The sequence below is a fragment of the Amblyomma mixtum genome, chromosome 1, assembly GCF_055824585.1.
Source record: "Amblyomma mixtum isolate Tamu chromosome 1, ASM5582458v1, whole genome shotgun sequence".
NCBI lineage: Eukaryota > Metazoa > Arthropoda > Arachnida > Ixodida > Ixodidae > Amblyomma > Amblyomma mixtum.
In genome coordinates, this window is record NC_143012.1 from 107,009,045 (window position 1) to 107,026,795 (window position 17,751).

Sequence of the window (17,751 nt, forward strand, 5' to 3'; positions counted from 1 at the left end):
TCCCGCTAGAGGCGCTAGTTACGTCATACCAGGAGCGAGAGATGGGCTACCAACTTGGCTCGTCAGGTAACGGTGGCCGATTGGCACGGTGCGCCGCGCTCCTCCCGCTAGAGGCGCTAGTGACGTTATGGCGTGACGTCATACCAGGAGCGAGAGACGGGCTACCAACTCGGCTCGTCGGGTAACGGCGGCCGATTGGCACGGTGCGCCGCGCTCCTCCCGCTAGAGGCGCTAGTGACGTCATACCAGGAGCGAGAGATGGGCTACCAACTCGGCTCGTTGAGTAACGGCGGCCGCTTGGCATGGTGTGCCGCGCTCCTCCCGCTAGAGGCGCTAGTGACGTTAGGGCGTGACGTCATACCAGGAGCGAGAGATGGGCTACCAACTCGGCTCGTTGAGTAACGGCGGCCGCTTGGCACGGTGCGCCGCGCTCCTCCCGCTAGAGGCGCTAGTGACGTTATGGCGTGATGTCATACCAGGAGCGAGAGATGGGCTACCAACTCGGCTCGTCGGGTAACGGTGCGCCGCGCTCCTCCCGCTAGAGGCGCTAGTGACGTCATACCAGGAGCGAGAGATGGGCTACCAACTCGGCTCGTTGAGTAACGGCGGCCGCTTGGCATGGTGTGCCGCGCTCCTCCCGCTAGAGGCGCTGGTGACGTTATGGCGTGACGTCATACCAGGAGCGAGAGATGGGCTACCAACTCGGCTCGTTGAGTAACGGCGGCCGCTTGGCACGGTGCGCCGCGCTCCTCCCGCTAGAGGCGCTAGTGACGTCATACCAGGAGCGAGAGATGGGCTATCAACTCGGCTCGTTGAGTAACGGCGGCCGCTTGGCATGGTGTGCCGCGCTCCTCCCGCTAGAGGCGCTAGTGACGTCATACCAGGAGCGAGAGATGGGCTACCAACTCGGCTCGTCGGGTAACGGTGCGCCGCGCTCCTCCCGCTAGAGGCGCTAGTGACGTTATGGCGTGACGTCATACCAGGAGCGAGAGATGGGCTACCAACTCGGCTCGTTGAGTAACGGCGGCCGCTTGGCACGGTGCGCCGCGCTCCTCCCGCTAGAGGCGCTAGTGACGTCATACCAGGAGCGAGAGATGGGCTACCAACTCGGCTCGTCGGGTAACGGTGCGCCGCGCTCCTCCCGCTAGAGGCGCTAGTGACGTTATGGCGTGACGTCATACCAGGAGCGAGCGATGGGCTACCAACTCGGCTCGTTGAGTAACGGCGGCCGATTGGCACGGTGCGCCGCGCTCCTCCCGCTAGAGGCGCTAGTGACGTCATACCAGGAGCGAGAGATGGGTTACCAACTCGGCTCGTTGAGTAACGGCGGCCGCTTGGCATGGTATGCCGCGCTCCTCCCGCTAGAGGCGGTAGTGACGTTATGGCGTGACGTCATACCAGGAGCGAGAGATGGGCTACCAACTCGGCTCGTTGAGTAACGGCGGCCGCTTGGCACGGTGCGCCGCGCTCCTCCCGCTAGAGGCGCTAGTGACGTTATGGCGTGACGTCATACCAGGAGCGAGAGACGGGCTACCAACTCGGCTCGTTGAGTAACGGCGGCCGCTTGGCACGGTGCGCCGCGCTCCTCCCGCTTGAGGCCCTGCATATGCAGTATAAAACACCTGCTTTCACAACATACCAGGTTTAACCAAATCTAAGCCCCCGCCAATTTTTTTTCCCTGCTTGCAGCTGCACAAGTGGAGGAAGAAGGGAGGCACCCCCAGTCGGCAGAGCGCGTTCACCATCTTCTCAGAGACCGAGGGCCCCCTCATCTGCCAAGAGCACCGGCGACGCTTTCCCGAGGCCACTGAAGAGACGACTCGCCGGGCCCTCTTGGAGGCCTACGCCAACCTGGATGAGAAGGCACGGCACAAGTGAGTAGCGTCCACTGGGCACACCACTCTCTGAAAAGAGCCACAATACTGGTGCTTTTTGAAACCGGCTTTTGCTTCATGACAGCTCAACTTGGCTCCTTGTTGGGCTTCTGTTTGGTCACGTAATTTACGCTCTGTATTTTTTTTCTAAAATTAAGGTTTTAAAGATGGGGGTGGGCAAATTACGCCATTTCGCAACCACCCCCTCTGCAGAGGTCATAACGCAATATGCATATTGCCATGTAGTGGTGACTGCAGTCCGGAGAGCAGGAAAACAGCGAACATGGCTTCTAAGCAAAACTGTTTATTTGGGTGGACTTCCACCCGTAATCAGCCGAATCACTCGGCGGCGGCGTAGAAACAAGCGTGCTCGGCGGTCTCCGAACAGATTGCCCACCACTCTTGGCCGTGCTCAATTAAAAGCTGATTGCGAGCTTTTGAGATAAAGCATGCAAAGTTACTACGTTACAAAATAAGATCGGCTCCGCCTGGTTGCAATCAATTGGGATAAATCTGGTTGCTTCTTGCATTACAAACAAGCGGCCTGTTGGTAGCTTTGAAGAATGAACAAACAAACACCACTAAAATTCGCAGCATTACTCGCCTCTCAAATATCTATCAACCCATTGCTTTAAAACAAATAAGGCAACTAGAAACAAATAAAATGGATCGGGCAAAAGTAAACTCCAAGTGTGGAAACACAGCGTCCTTAAGCGTGCCTAGGAGAGGTTTAGGTGGACAACATAGACAACTTCTGGTCTGATGCAGCGTCGTCGGGATGCAGTAATTTCGTCGCGAACGACTCAATAGTCCGGTTTACCTAGCCGATGAAGAACATTGTAGGGCCCAAGTAGCGGCACAAAAGCTTTTCACTCAATCCGTGGCGACAAATAGGTGTCCAAGCCCATACTCGGTCTCCTGGCTTGTATACCGTGTTGCGTCTTCGTAGGTTGTAGCGTCTGGTGTTGGTCCGCTGCTGGTCTTTGATCCATAATCGTGCAAGCCTTTGAGCTTCTTTTACGTTTTGAAGGTAGGCTACAGTGTCGTCGTACTCTTCTTCAGTAATGGGAGCATGACGTCCAGCATGGCCATGGCCACCCTGCCATTGACGAGCCTAAAAGGCGTCATCTGGGTGGTCTCCTGCACTGCTGTGTCGTAGGTGAAGGCGATCTAAGGCAGGATGACGTCGCAGGTCTTGTGCTCGGCATCGACATACATGGCGAGCATATTGGCGATGGTTTTGTTCAGGCGTTCAGTCACTTCGTTGGTCTGTGGATGGTATGGGATTGTCCTCCACTGGCTTATTTGGCTGTAACGCAGGATGACTTGCGTCAGTTCTGCCGTGAATGCTATTCCTCTGTCCGTGATGAGCACATCAGGGGAGCCGGGTCGCAGTAGAATGCACTCTGCGAAAAAGTTGGCGACTGCGGGGGATGAAGAAACCTTGCCTTCGAAATATTCGATGAAGCATTTTAGGTCGGGGTCCTAGCGTTGCTGCTGTGCAACAGAGCTGGTGCTGACGGGTCCCAGGAAGGCGTCCTCATCGTCGTCCGGCGGTGGTGCATCTACACGGGCTCGTGACAGGCAGTCAGTGTCAGAGTGTTTGCTTCCGGACTTGTAAACAACGGTGACATCAAACTCTTGGAGGTGCAGGCTCCATCATGCCGGTGGGAAGGCTGGAGGGGTCCTTCAAACTGACGAGCCAGCACAGCGCGTGGTGATCGCTGGCCACCTTGAATGGTCGTCCGTACAGGTATGGGGAGAATTTTGACGTAGCCCAGATGATGGCAAGGCCCTCCTTCTCAGCTGTCATATAGTTAGCCTCGGCCTTGCACAGGAAACAGCTAGCGTATACGATTACTTTTTCCAGTCCGTCGGTTTTCTGATCAAGGATGGCGCTTAGGCCCACGCTGCTTGCATCGGTATGAATTTCAGTTTCAGCGTTTTCATCAAAGTGTGTGAATCGGTGGGGACTGTAAATGACGCTGAATTTCCTTGAAGGCTTCCGCTTGCATTGCTTCCCATTTAAATGGCACATCTGCTTTTTTCAGTTGAGTCGGAGGCTCTGCGATGTGCAAAAAGTTCTTGACAAATCGTCGGTAATATGCGCACAGTCCGAAGAATCTGCGCACTGCTTTCTATTGGCCAGCAGTGGAAACATTGCGATAACAGCTGTTTTCTATGGATCCAGGCGTACTCCCTCCTTGCTAACAATGTGGCCTAGAAACAGTAGCTCTTCATAGGCAAAGTGGTACTTCTCTGCTTTCAAGGTTAGGCCGGATGACTTGATCGCGTGTAGCGCTGTTCGAAGCCTTTTTAGGTGCACTTCAAAGTTTGAGGCGAAGGCAATGGCATCACCTAAATACAGTTGAGCCCACTTATAACGAACTTGATCGTCACGCGGCATTTGTTCGTTGTATCCAAAGTTCGTAGTAAGTGGACCACCTATAATACGGTCAAAAAGAGCAAGCGAGACGAAAGTTAACTTTATTTTTGTAAAAAGTCCGTGATGCACAGTCCGTGATGCACAGAAGAACGGTTATGCGCAACTTGCTGTTCTTCCCTCCTGCGCACTTGTCGCCTTTCAAGGCATATGCGTTTTAGATGGCAACATCTGATAAAACGCAGTCTCGTCGGCATTGTAAACGTCCCGTGGAGCATAGCTCGTGATTGTTGGGAGGTTGTCGGAAAGCCACGCATCGACGTCCTCGTTGTTCACAGACGCGGCCTCGCCGACGACCGCCTTGGAAACAATTCCGTGGCGAGCCTTAAACCGGTGGAGTCATCCGTTGCCTGGGCTGAAATCGGGAAAGTCCAAAAGGGAGGCGAAGTCTTTAGCCTTGGAGAGCATCAGCGGTCCACTGATCGGAACGTTGCGAGACCGGGCGTCAGCGAACTACTTCAGCAGTGCGTCCTCAACGTCCGCGTAGGTCGCCTTCCGAAGGCGCTTTCTAGTCGTCGGGTCGGCATTCACGGTAGCACAAAGAATCTTTTCCTTTCCCTTAGCAATGGTTGAAATGTTCGATTTCGACAGTCCGTACTTCTTGACCAGTTCGCAGTTTTTTGCACCTTGAGCAAGTTCATTAACAATGGCCATCTTCGTTGCGATGTCGACAGCTTTTCTTTTAGCACCTGGAGAGGTCGGCGTACAGTCCTCCATCGCACCAGGCGCAAGTCAAGCCCTTGGGCTCGCGCGTTGAGGCAGCCTTCAACTCCCCGATCAGGGAAAGGCACGGATGCGGCAACGATGTCAACGCAGTGTCATCGCACAGAAAGAATCGACGGCTCAATGCCCTCAGCGCGGGGTGGCAACGGAGCAACAGATCACGTGGATGCATCACAGCGACGCGGGCGGCGCCACTTTCTCTTTCGTCACCGCGCGCGCGCGCTTTTTCGTTTTCATTTTTCAACGCGCGCTTTTTCTTTTTTACTTTATTTTACGGGGGCCCGACAGCTTCGCGTTCGCTTTAACCGAGTGTTGAGGCCACAAAGGTTCGTTCTATGTGAGACACTGTGCCATTGCCCCAATATATATTTTGACGGTAGCACCGCCCTCGTTCGTACTAAGCGAGCGTTCGTTATATCTGCGGCTGTTATAAGTGGGCTCGACTGTATACCAGACAGATCTTCCACTTCAGGCCTGCCAGCACTGTGTCCATTACTCGCTGAAATGTCGCTGGTGCGGAACAGACACCAAACGGCATCACTTTGAACTCAGAGGCCATCTGGAGTGATGAATGCAGTCTTCTAGCGATCTCTTTCACTGACCTCAATCGGCCAGTAGTTGCTCTTGAGGTCCATCGATGAGAAATACTTGAGGTTGCAGAGCCGGTCCAGTGCGTTGTCGATGCGGGGGAGGGGGGTAGATGTCCTTCTTTCTTTCGTAGCGAGTGCTACACTACGCCAGCTCATCGAGCCTTCAGCGTGGCACCCCTTGAGCTCCGTGTGACGCCGTGGCCTTGAGCTGGTTGATCACGTGGTGCGAAGCAGCTGCTCCTGCTGCCCGTGGCGCATCGCGCCGTCGAAACCGAGCTGCAACTGCTGTGCGCATGCATGTGCTGGGGGAGGGGAGTGGAGAGGGGGAGAGGTGTTGCAGCTGTATAAGTAGGCAACTCGGCGGAGCTCTTGTGTCACTCCAGGTTTAACCAGAGCTAAACCTCAGCCAATTTTATGCGAAGCATACTACTTTAGCTACCACTTCAGCCCTTCACCGTGGTTATGCGCCTCCAAATCACGTGATACATGACGTCACACCACGTGACACGATGACGTCACGACAGTGGAGAAACGGGGGCCCACCTCGCGCCGTCGCTGTGGTTGTGCGCCTCCAAATCACGTGATACATGACGTCACACCACGTGACACGATGACGTCACGACAGTGGAGAAACGGGGGCCCACCTCGCACCGTCGCTGTGGTTGTGCGCCTCCAAATTACGCGACACGATGATGCTTCGCATTCTCCAGGCTTAACCAAGTTAAGCCTCAGCCATTTTTTTGTTCAAGGGGTGGCTATCAACACAGAATGGAAGTGCGCCGTCATTATTGCTTATTAGAACTACTGGTGCCGGCCAGGTGCTCTTTAAAGGCTGGATGATGTCATCTCGAAGCATTTCTTCCACTTGGTCCCGGATGGCTTGTCATTTTAGTGGTGACTTGCAGTAGGGGCTTTGGTGGAGAGGTCGGGCGTGCTGGTCGGTTATAATGCGATGCTTGGCAATCCGCATTCATCGGACCTTCGATGATGATAAGCACTTGCTGTAGCTTCGAAGGAGATTGCGGATCTGGTCTTGTCTGTTCTGGGGCAGGGCTGGGCTGATGTCGAAAGTGGGTAAGTTTTCTTGTTTAGGCGAATTTTCTGTGGATGGGTCGGAGAGGGTGAAAGAGTCTCGTACTTATGGGACGGATATTTCGTTGAAGAAAGCAGTCGTCTCTCCTCTGTTAACGTGCCAGTATTCTTCGCTAGAGTTAGCAGTACCATATAATGCAGAATATAGGTCGAGCACGGAGGAGAGATTGTGCTAGAAAAAGTAGCCACCCGAGAAGCTTGGAAGAACGCTAACATCATCTTAATTCATAAGAAAGGAGACGTCAAGAACTTGAAGAATTACAGACCGATCAGCTTACTGTCCGTTGCCTACGTGGTATTTACTAAGGTCATCGCTAATAGAGTCAGGGCAACCTTAGACTTCTGTCAACCACTTTCGTGAACGATACTCGACAATAGACCACATTCACACGATCAATCAGGTGATTGAGAAATATAGAAATATATATAGAGAAATATAAATATAGAAGGTGATAGAGAAATATATAGCAGAATATAACCAACCCCTATATATAGCCTTCATTGATTACGAGAAAGCATCTGACTCAGTGGAAACCTCAGCTGTCATGTAGGCATTGCGGAATCAGGGTGTGGAAGAGTGTTATGTGAAAATATCGAAATATTGTTACGTGCTTAGCACGCACGGGGGTTTATTCACAGAGGGGATCGGTCGGAGCAGGATGGAAGCAGGAAGCCTACCAGCGTCCTTCAGCTCTTTTTCTTCCTTTCTCGTCAGTCCATCTTCTGCTTCTTCCGTCGAGGTTCTGTGGAAGCACGTGACAATATATTTATAACGATTGCACAGCTGCTATAGTTCTCCATACAGCCAGCAATAAAATTCCAATACGGAAAGGTGTCAGGCAGGGAGACACGAACTCGCCAACGCTCTTCACTGCTTGCTTACAGAACGTATTCCGGGGACTGGAATGGGAACAGTTGGGGATAAGAGTTAATGGAGAATACCTGAGTAATTTGCGATTCGCTGATGACATTGCCTTGCTAAGCCACTCAGGACAAGAACTGCAAAGCATGATCAATGAGTTAGACAGGCAGAGCAGAACGGTGGGGCTAAAAGTTAACATGCAGAAAACCAAAGTAATATTCAACAACCTAGCAAGGGAACAGCAGTTCGCAGTTGGTAGCGAGGTAGTAAGTAGTAGCGAGGAAGTAGTAAGAGAATGTCTACTTAGGGCAGGTAGTGACTGCAGATCCGGATCATGAGAGGGAAATAACTAGAAGAATAAGAATGGGGTGGAGTGCATATGGCAGGTTCTCTCAGATCATGAATGGCAGTTTGCCATATCCCTCAAGAGAAAAGTATACAACAGCTGTATCTTACCGCTACTCACCTATGGGGCAAAAACATTAACAAAGAGGGTTCAGCTTAAGTTAAGGACAACACAGTGAGCTATGGAAAGAAAAATGATAGGTGTAACGTTAAGAGATTGGAAGAGGGCGGAGTGGGTGAGGGAACAAACGCAGGCTAATGATATCCTAGTTGAAATCAAGAGGAAGAAATGGGCTTGGGCAGGGCGTGTAATGCGAAGGCAAGGTAACCGCTGGTCCTTAAAGGGTCCCTGAAACGGTGTCCATGTAGGCAAAGAGAAGTCGAAGTATTGATAGACATTGAACGATCCATCATCCTACCGCAAACATTTTTGATCTACCTTATGTGGAACCAGAGATAATGGCTATTAAAAATGACCACCAGCCTTTTCCCTCTCAATTCGTACACCGGAGCGAACCATAAAAAAATAAAGATTACAGGCCGGGACCATGCTCCGCCCACAAATACGTCATCGACGAGATCGGTTTGTTTACTTCCGGTTGACGCTCTCTTTCGCTCGCTCGCTTTCCCGCTGTCTGCTGTGTTCACCTGTGTCTCGCAACTGTCGCTGCGGCTTCTCTCGTACTATGGACCCCGAGCTGAAGGAACGACTTTTGCGGATGAGGGCCGAAATGGGATTTCAGCCTTAAGGCGGGGACACATGTGCGAAAAGTGTGTGCGATTCGCTGCGGCGCGCCGTTGTGAACGTCGTCGTAACGGCCGATCGCAGCTCGTCGCCTGCGTCCAACCTGCTCGGTGTCAACGACGAGCCGCGCGCGGTAAACGCAACGACGGGAAGCGGTAGTCAATACGAGCGCGGAGAGCGGCAGCGTCACGATGCCGTACAGCGCGCTCCTCATGGCGCTCGGGGCCGAGCCACGCCGGACCAGCCTGCCAGCCTTGATGCCGGCTGCCGGCGACTGAAAAACGCGCTAGTATTGTTTGTTCTCGTCCATAGCAAGCCGTGGGATAGATGCATGTCAAAAATGCATCATTTCTGACGATCGCTGGCCAATACCGAGTTGCTGGTAAAAGTGATGACTGCGATACAAGCAAATTTCATCCCACAGCCGCTTTGGTGCTGCTGCTACTTGGTGCGGTTCGCCTGCCGTCTGCTAGCTCCGTCGCTGAAGGCGTCGTGGAAATCGAACATATCTTTTATTAAGGGACGAGTTCGCAGTAAAGCGATGTGAATAGTAGGCCTTTTATTATAGCGCAGGCGACTTCCGCAGCGCCGTCAGCTGAGGCTTCGGTGCGAAACCAGATAGGCCTAGCGACGACTAGGGCAGCCTGGGACCAGCGCGCAGTTCATTGCGCGGCGTTGCCGCAGGTGGTGTCGTTGCCGAAAGATCCACTTTTGCACAGGCATATTGTCGTTGCTCGAATCTAGGAAGCATCTTGTCTGGTATCATGGCTGTTTTGTATTTTCTTGTGCGAACGTGAGGTATGCCGAGCAAGCCGGCCGGCCGGCCAGCCTGGCCGTCTGCCGGCGTCATAAAAACGAGCTAAAGTGTGTTCTTGACGTAAATAATGAACCCTGGGATAAGAAATGTGAAAAATGTGTCATTTTTGAGGATCGCTGACCAATACTGAGCTGCTGGTAAAGGTAACGACTGTGATACGAGCAAATTTCTTGCAACAATCGTCTCGCAGCTGCCGCTGGCCCGACGTGGGGTCCGGCTCGCCTGGCGCCCGCTCGCTTCGCTGCTGAAGGAGTCGCGGAAAGTGACCATACTATTATTTTATTGTGAGATGATGCTGTTGACTGCAAAGCGATGTGTAGAGTAAGCCTTTTATTATAGCTCAGGCGACTTCCGAACCGCCGGCCGCTGCAGCTTCGATGCCAAACAGGCAATAGGCCTAGCGACGACCACGGCAGCCAGGCAGCAGCAGAGCTCGTCGCCCGGAGCGCCCACGAGCGGTGCCGTTGCCGAAAGCTTGCAACATAAGCAGGCATGCTTTGTCGCTGCTCGAGAAGTATTTCTGATAACAAGGCGATCTTGCCTTGTGATATTTGTACATCATCCCAAGCAGCGCTCAGGCATTGATGCACGGCGGCGAAGTGCGACAGCAGTTGTGAGCGGAGCTTGGGTAGAGCGGCGCAGCGATGCTCACCACTCCGTGTGTCCCTGCTTGTAGTGGGGCGGTAGTTCGCAAGCGACGATCGGTGCGGTACGTCGGCCAAGTTTTTAAGGACACGCCGTTCAGATATCGGGCACTGAATCCTGACGACGACGACAGCTCGCTCACTTCCATCTTTCGGCAGACAGTGCCGAAGGGCAACATCTTGCCAAACCCTGGCTTTGCAACTAACGACACAGCACGGCCGGTCCATTTTGATTGCGCATGCGACGGAGGTCGCGACAGAAATCAGTAGTGCGGCGACTCCAAATCGCACCTCGGTTCTCGATTCGGTTCGCCGGCGGCGCCGGCGGTGTGACACAAGCGGCACGAGCAGACGAAAACATTGTAAACCGGAAGTGCAGTACTAATTTCTGGCACCCAACACACAATAACCGCGTAAATATGCATATAAACGACAACTCTCCGTGGTGAAATGCGAAATGGTTCCGTAAAGAGTAAGAATGTGAAGTATCTAGAGCTTTTAGTTTGTTAAATATGCGATTTCACGTTGGCACCGCGAACCAATGATAGCCCTGCGCTGGTGACATAAACAGTACTAAAATGACGTAATGAGTACAGATTCGGGCGGAAGTTCACCGCCGCTGGTCGCCGCAAGGCTCGGGAGCAGCAGTTTTTGAAAATGTATTATAAATTATCTACTCGCTTTTGATGTATTGTACGCGGCATGAACGTTCAGTAGCCTACGCTCTACATAATGCAAGTATTTTTTTGCCAACCTCAGACACCCCTTTCAGGGACTCTTTAAGGGTAACGGAGTGCATTCCAAGAGAAGGCAAACGTAGCAGGGGCGGCAGAAGGTTAGGTGGGCGGATGAGATAAAGAAGTTTGCAGGGATACAGTGGCCGCAACTGGCAAAGGACAGGGTTAATTGGAGAGACATGGGAGAGTCCTTTGCCCTGCAGTGGGTGTAGTCAGGCTGATGATGATGATGATGATAGGTCGGGGCGGAATATCGATCGACCCCATTCTTGAAGCAAAGAGGTCGAAATAAAAATTACAAGGCACAAAACTTGTTCTATTTACTGGTGCCACCAGACTCGTTGCCTGCTCATTCTTCCGAGCTGTCTGAACTCTCGTCCCAAGACGACTGCTTCACACTGGCTGCGTCCCACAACATGTTGTCCTCGGCACCGTCCAACGAGTTGCTAATGCAACATTTGTTGAATGCCCGCACCACCATATCGTCATTCAGTGAGCACCAAGCGTGAGACACCCACGTGGCCACAGTGGCAAGAGACGGCCTGCGCAGCCGGCTGGTTGGAGTCGTCGGGTTGTCCCCGGCCATCCACTGATTATAGAGTTCACGCACACGGTCTTTAAATAGTTTATTCAGCGCGACGTGCAGCGGCTGAAGTGTTGACATCATGACCCCCAGAATGACAGTGAGCTCTATCCTCCCGTCACGAAGCGCCTGCTCCACACCGGTGGTCAAGTGCCCACGAAAGGCATCCAAGACGAGCATGCTCGGACACCGCAGGAGTGCGCCGGGTCACCGATTCCAGACGGTGTTGATCCACTTCATTGTGAGGGCCTCGCTTACAGAGCCCTTTTCATTCATGTGAACGACAACTTCCTGTGGGAAAGGCTCTTTCGGCAGCGTCTTCCTCTTGAAGATTTTATATGGGGGCAGCTTTCTGCTGTCTGCAGTACACGCGAGCATTACCATGAAGCGCTAATGCTCGTTTCCTGTCGAAAGAAGCTTAACTTCCTTCTCGCTGTGTTCCCACACTGTGGTGGACGATGGCACGTTGAAGCACACCGGCGTTTCATCGGCGTTGCCGATCTGTCCCAGCATTAGCCATGCTGCTGCCGGAGACGGATAGCTTAGCGCTGGAATTCGGCCAGCTTGTCCTCGTATGCCTCTGGCAGCTTCTGGCAGATTGATGTGTGCCGGTGAAGTGCAAATCCTTTATGTGACTTGAATTGCTCCTGCGACAGTTCGTGTTCTCGGGTGAGCTTGATAGCTTTGATGCGGATGAGTTCTGCTGTCACTGGCAAGGATCTGGCACAGTGCGCGCAGACGAAACCTGCCACCTTGTCTTCGAGCTCAGGGTGCACCGCGTGACGCCCGCGAAATTGACGTCTTCCGTGCATTGCAGTCAGACAGCTCGATTTTCTGTGTTCGCCAGTACGGGACGCTTTTCTCCGAGGCGCCAACAGCATCACTTGACCAGTGCGGACTCTAGAGAAAGGGTCGCAATAGCCCTCTCTAAACAGTTCTTGATTGGGCCGAATCAAAAGGAAAAAAATCTTTCTTGGCTCTAGGGCAGTAGTACCAGCATGCACACCTTTCTCCGAGCATGATGTTCAGGTCTAAAAACTGGAGGCAGCTAAGCACAGGTAACTAGTACATAAAAGAGCGCCCTTTTCCATGTTGTCAAAACTGTTCTAAAATATTCGTCTCAATTTCCTCATGCTCGCCTTGGCCAGTTTTCAAGCGTGATGCAAGCAATCTTGGGGCATTTCCTCTGCAGGCTGAACAAGTGTGTGGTGAAGCCCCCCGATCCTGTGTGCTCCAAGCTGCGGAGCGACGTCCACCTGGGTGCCGTGTCGGAGCGGCTGGATGCCCTCATTGAGGACTACGTGGAGCAGAATCCACACGGCCTTCTAGGCTCGGCGAAGGGCATCGATGCGGACGACTTCCGCAGCATAGTCTACATGCGCAACATGCAGGCCATCTGTGATCCCGGGGAGCCCGTGGGGCTGCTGGCTGCACAGGTACTGCGCCACTCCACATGCAGGTCATGTCCCCATAGCAGTTTGAACCTGGACAACAGTCTTGGGATTCACTCCACAGCTATTGCTCAGACATTTGCATCTAGACTTGTGCAGGTGCTGGTTGGCGTTCTGAGGCGAAAGCCTTTGATGCCTCCTACTGTCGTTAGCAGCCATGTCGGCAGATGTGTCCGTGCTTCAGTTACGTGCCTTATACGGGCATATGCCAATCATTACTTAATTGATGGCATTTGAATGAAATCGGAACGCGATTTAAGGCATTCTATGATAATTGCATGTTAATTAATGACGAATTGAGTAATAATAGTTAAGCAATTAGCCTAATTAACCTTTCTAGTCAGACCACATAAATAACTAAAACCGAGTAGAAAACTGGTCGAGTTGGAGAATCAAACCACTGTCTCCGGAGTGTGAGATGAGCACGCTAACTACAGTCGAACCCGGATATATCGAACCCGCATATTTCGAATTATTGGCTATATCGAACACACAGATTACCCCCTTGAAAATACTATGTAAAATTATAGGACAGTTGCGTTGTATATCGAATTCCATTTTCGCCGGACATTGGATATATCGAACGCCGCGCCGCACCGCGCCCCTGGAAGGTGCGCTTTCCCCAAAGACATTCCTGTCCGGTCCTCAGCCGCCTCAGCGGAGAGCATTTCCGCAGTCAGCAGGCGCAGGGCCCTTTTTTTTTTTTTTTGTTCCCCGTTTTTGCGCCCCACCGGCGCGAGCTTTCCCGCTCCTCCTCTCCTCCTGTACCGCCGGCGTGTGCTCCGTCAAGGTCATTGGAGATCAGCGAAGAGAGAGCGCCGCATGGAGACGCGCGGCGACCACGCTTCTTGGGGAAAGAGAGAGAGAGAAAACGGTCGCTCGTGGGCACATCGTGGGTCTGGGGAAAAGAGAGAGCTCAGAAAAAAAAAAAAAAAAAAAAACGAAGCCCAGAGCGCCGATCTTTCTCCCTGCTCTTTCTTTTCCCTCTGTCGTTCCTTCGCGGCCGGGTTGACTGCCGCTCGCATAGGCTTCGCTCTTATCGCTCCATCTGCGCCTCGCGTGTTTTTTTTGTGTGTATGCCTGTGTTTCAACGTGTGGTTCAACGCGCGATGTGAAGCAGGCCCCAGTAGCCAACTGTTTTGGCAAGGCAGGCCTTGAAGTGGCCGGAGATGAATGTCCGGAAGATTTAGATGACGATGAGTGCTTGGACGACGCGTTTCGCGACTTGTCCAATTTTCTCGGCGCCGTTCCGTCCGAAGTGACTGTTGAGGACTTTAACGCTGACAGCGAAGTTCAAGCGGTAGCTGGCGTTCAAGACGCCGACTCCAGCGACGACGAGGGCAACTGTGTTGTCGAAGAAACGCGTCCGTGCGCAGCCACTGAACTGGCGTCAGCGTTAGCCTGATTCGGCGCTGTTGCGGCGAAATGGAAGGCACTGTGCTCTCGCACCTGGACAGTCTCGAGAAGATCGAGGCCAGTGTTTTGAACTTCGTTTCCCAGGGGAAAAAGCAGCCCAAAATTAGTGATTTTTTTTTCCCGCGAAATAAAGCGCTTTCACATTGCGCGCCCATACTATGTTATTCGCGGCTGTTCCAAACGGTAAGCCACAATTTGTTATGATCGGGAGTGCAGTTTTAGCCTATATCTGTATATCGAATTTTCGCTATATCGAACTATTTTCCGATCCCCTTCGAATTCGATATATCCGGGTTCGACTGTACTCAAAAGGCGCGTCTGCTGAATATGGTGTCTTCATTCACTCCCATCTTCCTCCCTTCCGGTTACCCTTCTGGGAGCTTGAGGTTCATGTGCCCACCGAGATATGCGAGACAGATACATTTCCTTTCCTCAAAAGCCAATTTACTGACTAGCAAGGTGTAGAGCGAATGGGCGATGGCGTTCTGTGGACTCCCTGGCAGCGTTGCAAGACGCTGTCGCATTCCACTCTTGGAGGCGAAGCCTAGCGTCTGAACCACACATCAGTGACACAAGTAGCAACACCGCGCTTAAGGCTTTCGCCTCACCTAGGTCAACAAAGTGTCCCCCTGAATTTTTATAACAAGTATGTGCACCTCATGGAAACTTAACACTCGTCTTTCATCCTTGCTGTTTTTTGAGTGTACCTTTTGGAGCAGAGTGTTGCCAAGTGCTGTTCTGGGGCCTCCCCATATTCGTTAAGTGTTGCATGCATCGAAAAGAAATTCTCATCTTTTCAAGGACTCGTTAGTGTAGTTCAATGTGATCTCTGTTTATTACCGTTTTTACACGATTGTAAGTCGACCTACTCTTTAGAATATGAAAATCCGAAGTGGGGGATGGGTACAATTATGATCAAAACCAAATCATAGCGCCATAAATAAAGGCAAGACAAATGGTATATTGGTGATGCTACAGTGTGGTTGCAATTTTGTTTGCTCTGTGGCTCCACTGGATAGCGTTTGGCTATTCTGCATGCTTTTTTGGAAGGGTTTTTCTTTTTTACTTTCAACTGCACACTTGGCACTCAAGGGAGTGTCAATAGCTAATGGAAGGGCCACTGTTCCAATCACGGCGGCCCCAGCACTCGAAACGGCAGAGCTTCCGGGCAGCGTCGGTAGCTGATGAGAGAGCCGACACCGCTCACGCACAGCACAGGTAGTTCCCTTCTGGGCCTGTTTGATGCATTTTGACAACTGCCGGCCACGTTTTACCAGTTTTTAATGTAGTGCTTTGTCAGTTGTCATTTGTGCTCCGGGTTCGGTAAGAGTGTGGCGATCGTTCACGGTTACATTAAGATTGCCGTCTTTGTGGCGCGCTGAGCGGCAAGTTCAACGTCTCGGAACAGATGGTACAGGCAGGTGCGGTGGCTGCCGCGAGGCAAAATTTTTAGCGTTTCCACGGGATGGTGTGGTGCCGTGGTTTGCAGAGTTTTGCAGGACGACAACAAGCTGTGCTTTTTGCATAAAAACAGCGCAGCAGGCGAGACTAAGAAGAGAAGACACAAACACAGTGTCACAGTGAGTTTTAACTGTACACTCAAACCCCGCTACAACGAATGCCACTACAGTGAAATTTGCGCTAGAACAAAGTATTTCGAATTTACCCATCAGCGACTCATACAAGGCAATGCAATTATTTCCCCCAAACAATAAACAATTTTCAGAGTGAGGTTCCGCTTTAAAGAATTTTTTCCAGGTAAGCAGTGTTTTTTTTTTTTTGCATCTCCATGTATGCCCACATCTTGTTACGTTTTACCAGTAATGACTGCCAGAGTCAGTTAGCACTTTATATGGTGCAGCTGACACTCCCTGCGGGATCAGCATTAATATGCGGTCATATATATGCACATAGAAGTGCGATGAGGCGCACAACTGCCTGCAACGATTTTGCCGACGGCTTGGAATCCGCTCTTTTGAACTGTGGCTGCTGATGCAAGGTGATTTTTGGCTTTTACACTCGCTTTCCTGATGAAGGCTGTGGGGACGCGCTTTACTCGTCCCCTGTGGTTCACTTCCCCGCAATGTACCCTCAACTCATCCCCCGTGGTTCGCTTCCCCGCAATGTACCCTCAACCCGTCTACCCTGTGGTTCACTTCCCCGCAATGTACCCTCAACTCATCCCCTGTGGTTCGCTTCCCCGCGATGCACCCTCCTCAGCCGTGTTAGTTACTTTAACTAACAAGGGCCTGCATCGCAGCGAGACGAGCGCCATGGATGGCGTGATTCCTGCACGCGCAGGGTAGACGGCCCTCTTTGGCTCAGGATTTGGCCTTGTACGAACCTGTCGCCACGGGCTCCGCTCTTCGCCGGCTGGCACGAAGCCTCGTGGGGAGGAATGTTCCCCTGCATCTCGTCCTGTCCAGCCGCGGAGTTTTCCCCTTGCCCTAGCGTGGGGAACATTTGCTCGTAACCGTGCTGGGGAGTCGGACATCCTCGATTCCTCAGCGTATTTTGTTGCTAGCTGGCGTTATTGTTGTTGTAGCAATAAATGCCTTGTTTGTGTCAGCCAGAGTGTCGTTCCTTTGTTCTCTTCGAGCAAGGACTGTGCTCGGTAGTGTACGCAACCACGGGGTGGGGTCGAGCGGTTTTGAACTCGGTCAGCCACGATTAAACGGGGAGAACGTTTTCCCCCCAGTTAAAACCTCACAAGGCATAATGGAAATCAGTTCTGCACTTACTGCTGTGGCAAATTACTGAAATTTTCGAATATGAATATGATAAAAATATTTGATACATTAAGAAACAAGAAAGCGTTTTTGCCCGTATTTTTTTCTTTCTTCAATATAGTCTATGGTTTTTACAACTTAATTATACGTACTAAATAACTAAATAAGCATACTAAACAAGCATACTAAATAAATAATAGTACTTGATAGACAGCATAACAGTATGCAACCAGTAATGTGGTCATGCAAAATGAATTCCATATAATGACAAAACTGTGAACAAATAATCACATGATGGCTAGTAAAACCTCATTGATTTGGAATTCAAGGGACCGGAACAAATGCCCGAGTTATCCAGTGGTCGATTTATAAAATGCCCGTGGCCCCCCCTGGGAAAAAAAAAAAACTGCCGAAAAGGCGAATATACAGTAAAGCCTTATGAGACGGCTCCATTGCGCAAACATGTAATCCCACGATGAGCGCCCAGTTTCGGCTTGCTGGAAGAACAACGCATACGCAAGCGAGGCAGGAATACACATTGTCATTGGAATGTCAAGACTGCTTCTGAAAAGGAAGAAGAAATGACCAGCACTGCACCAATCGGCATCCGAAAGTGGTGCGGAGCTGGGATTTCTTTTTTTTTTGTAGGTTCGACCTTACTTCGAGGTTTCGAATACCAAACATTCAGATTGAATCGAAC

The 17,751-nt window shown here is 51.6% G+C and overlaps 1 protein-coding gene across 3 annotated transcripts in view; it reads left to right on the forward strand.

The window, feature by feature from the left end:
• The window catches only part of Polr1A (RNA polymerase I subunit RpI1), a 155,302-nt gene that overhangs the window by 110,224 nt on the left and 27,327 nt on the right, over window positions 1-17,751 (forward strand). For all 3 annotated transcript variants that reach the window (XM_089555725.1, XM_089555736.1, XM_089555731.1), the window contains 2 exons: window positions 1,690-1,874; window positions 12,648-12,891. In XM_089555725.1, the coding sequence (XP_089411851.1) occupies window positions 1,690-1,874; window positions 12,648-12,891 (429 nt within the window). The remainder of the gene's footprint in view (window positions 1-1,689; window positions 1,875-12,647; window positions 12,892-17,751) is intronic.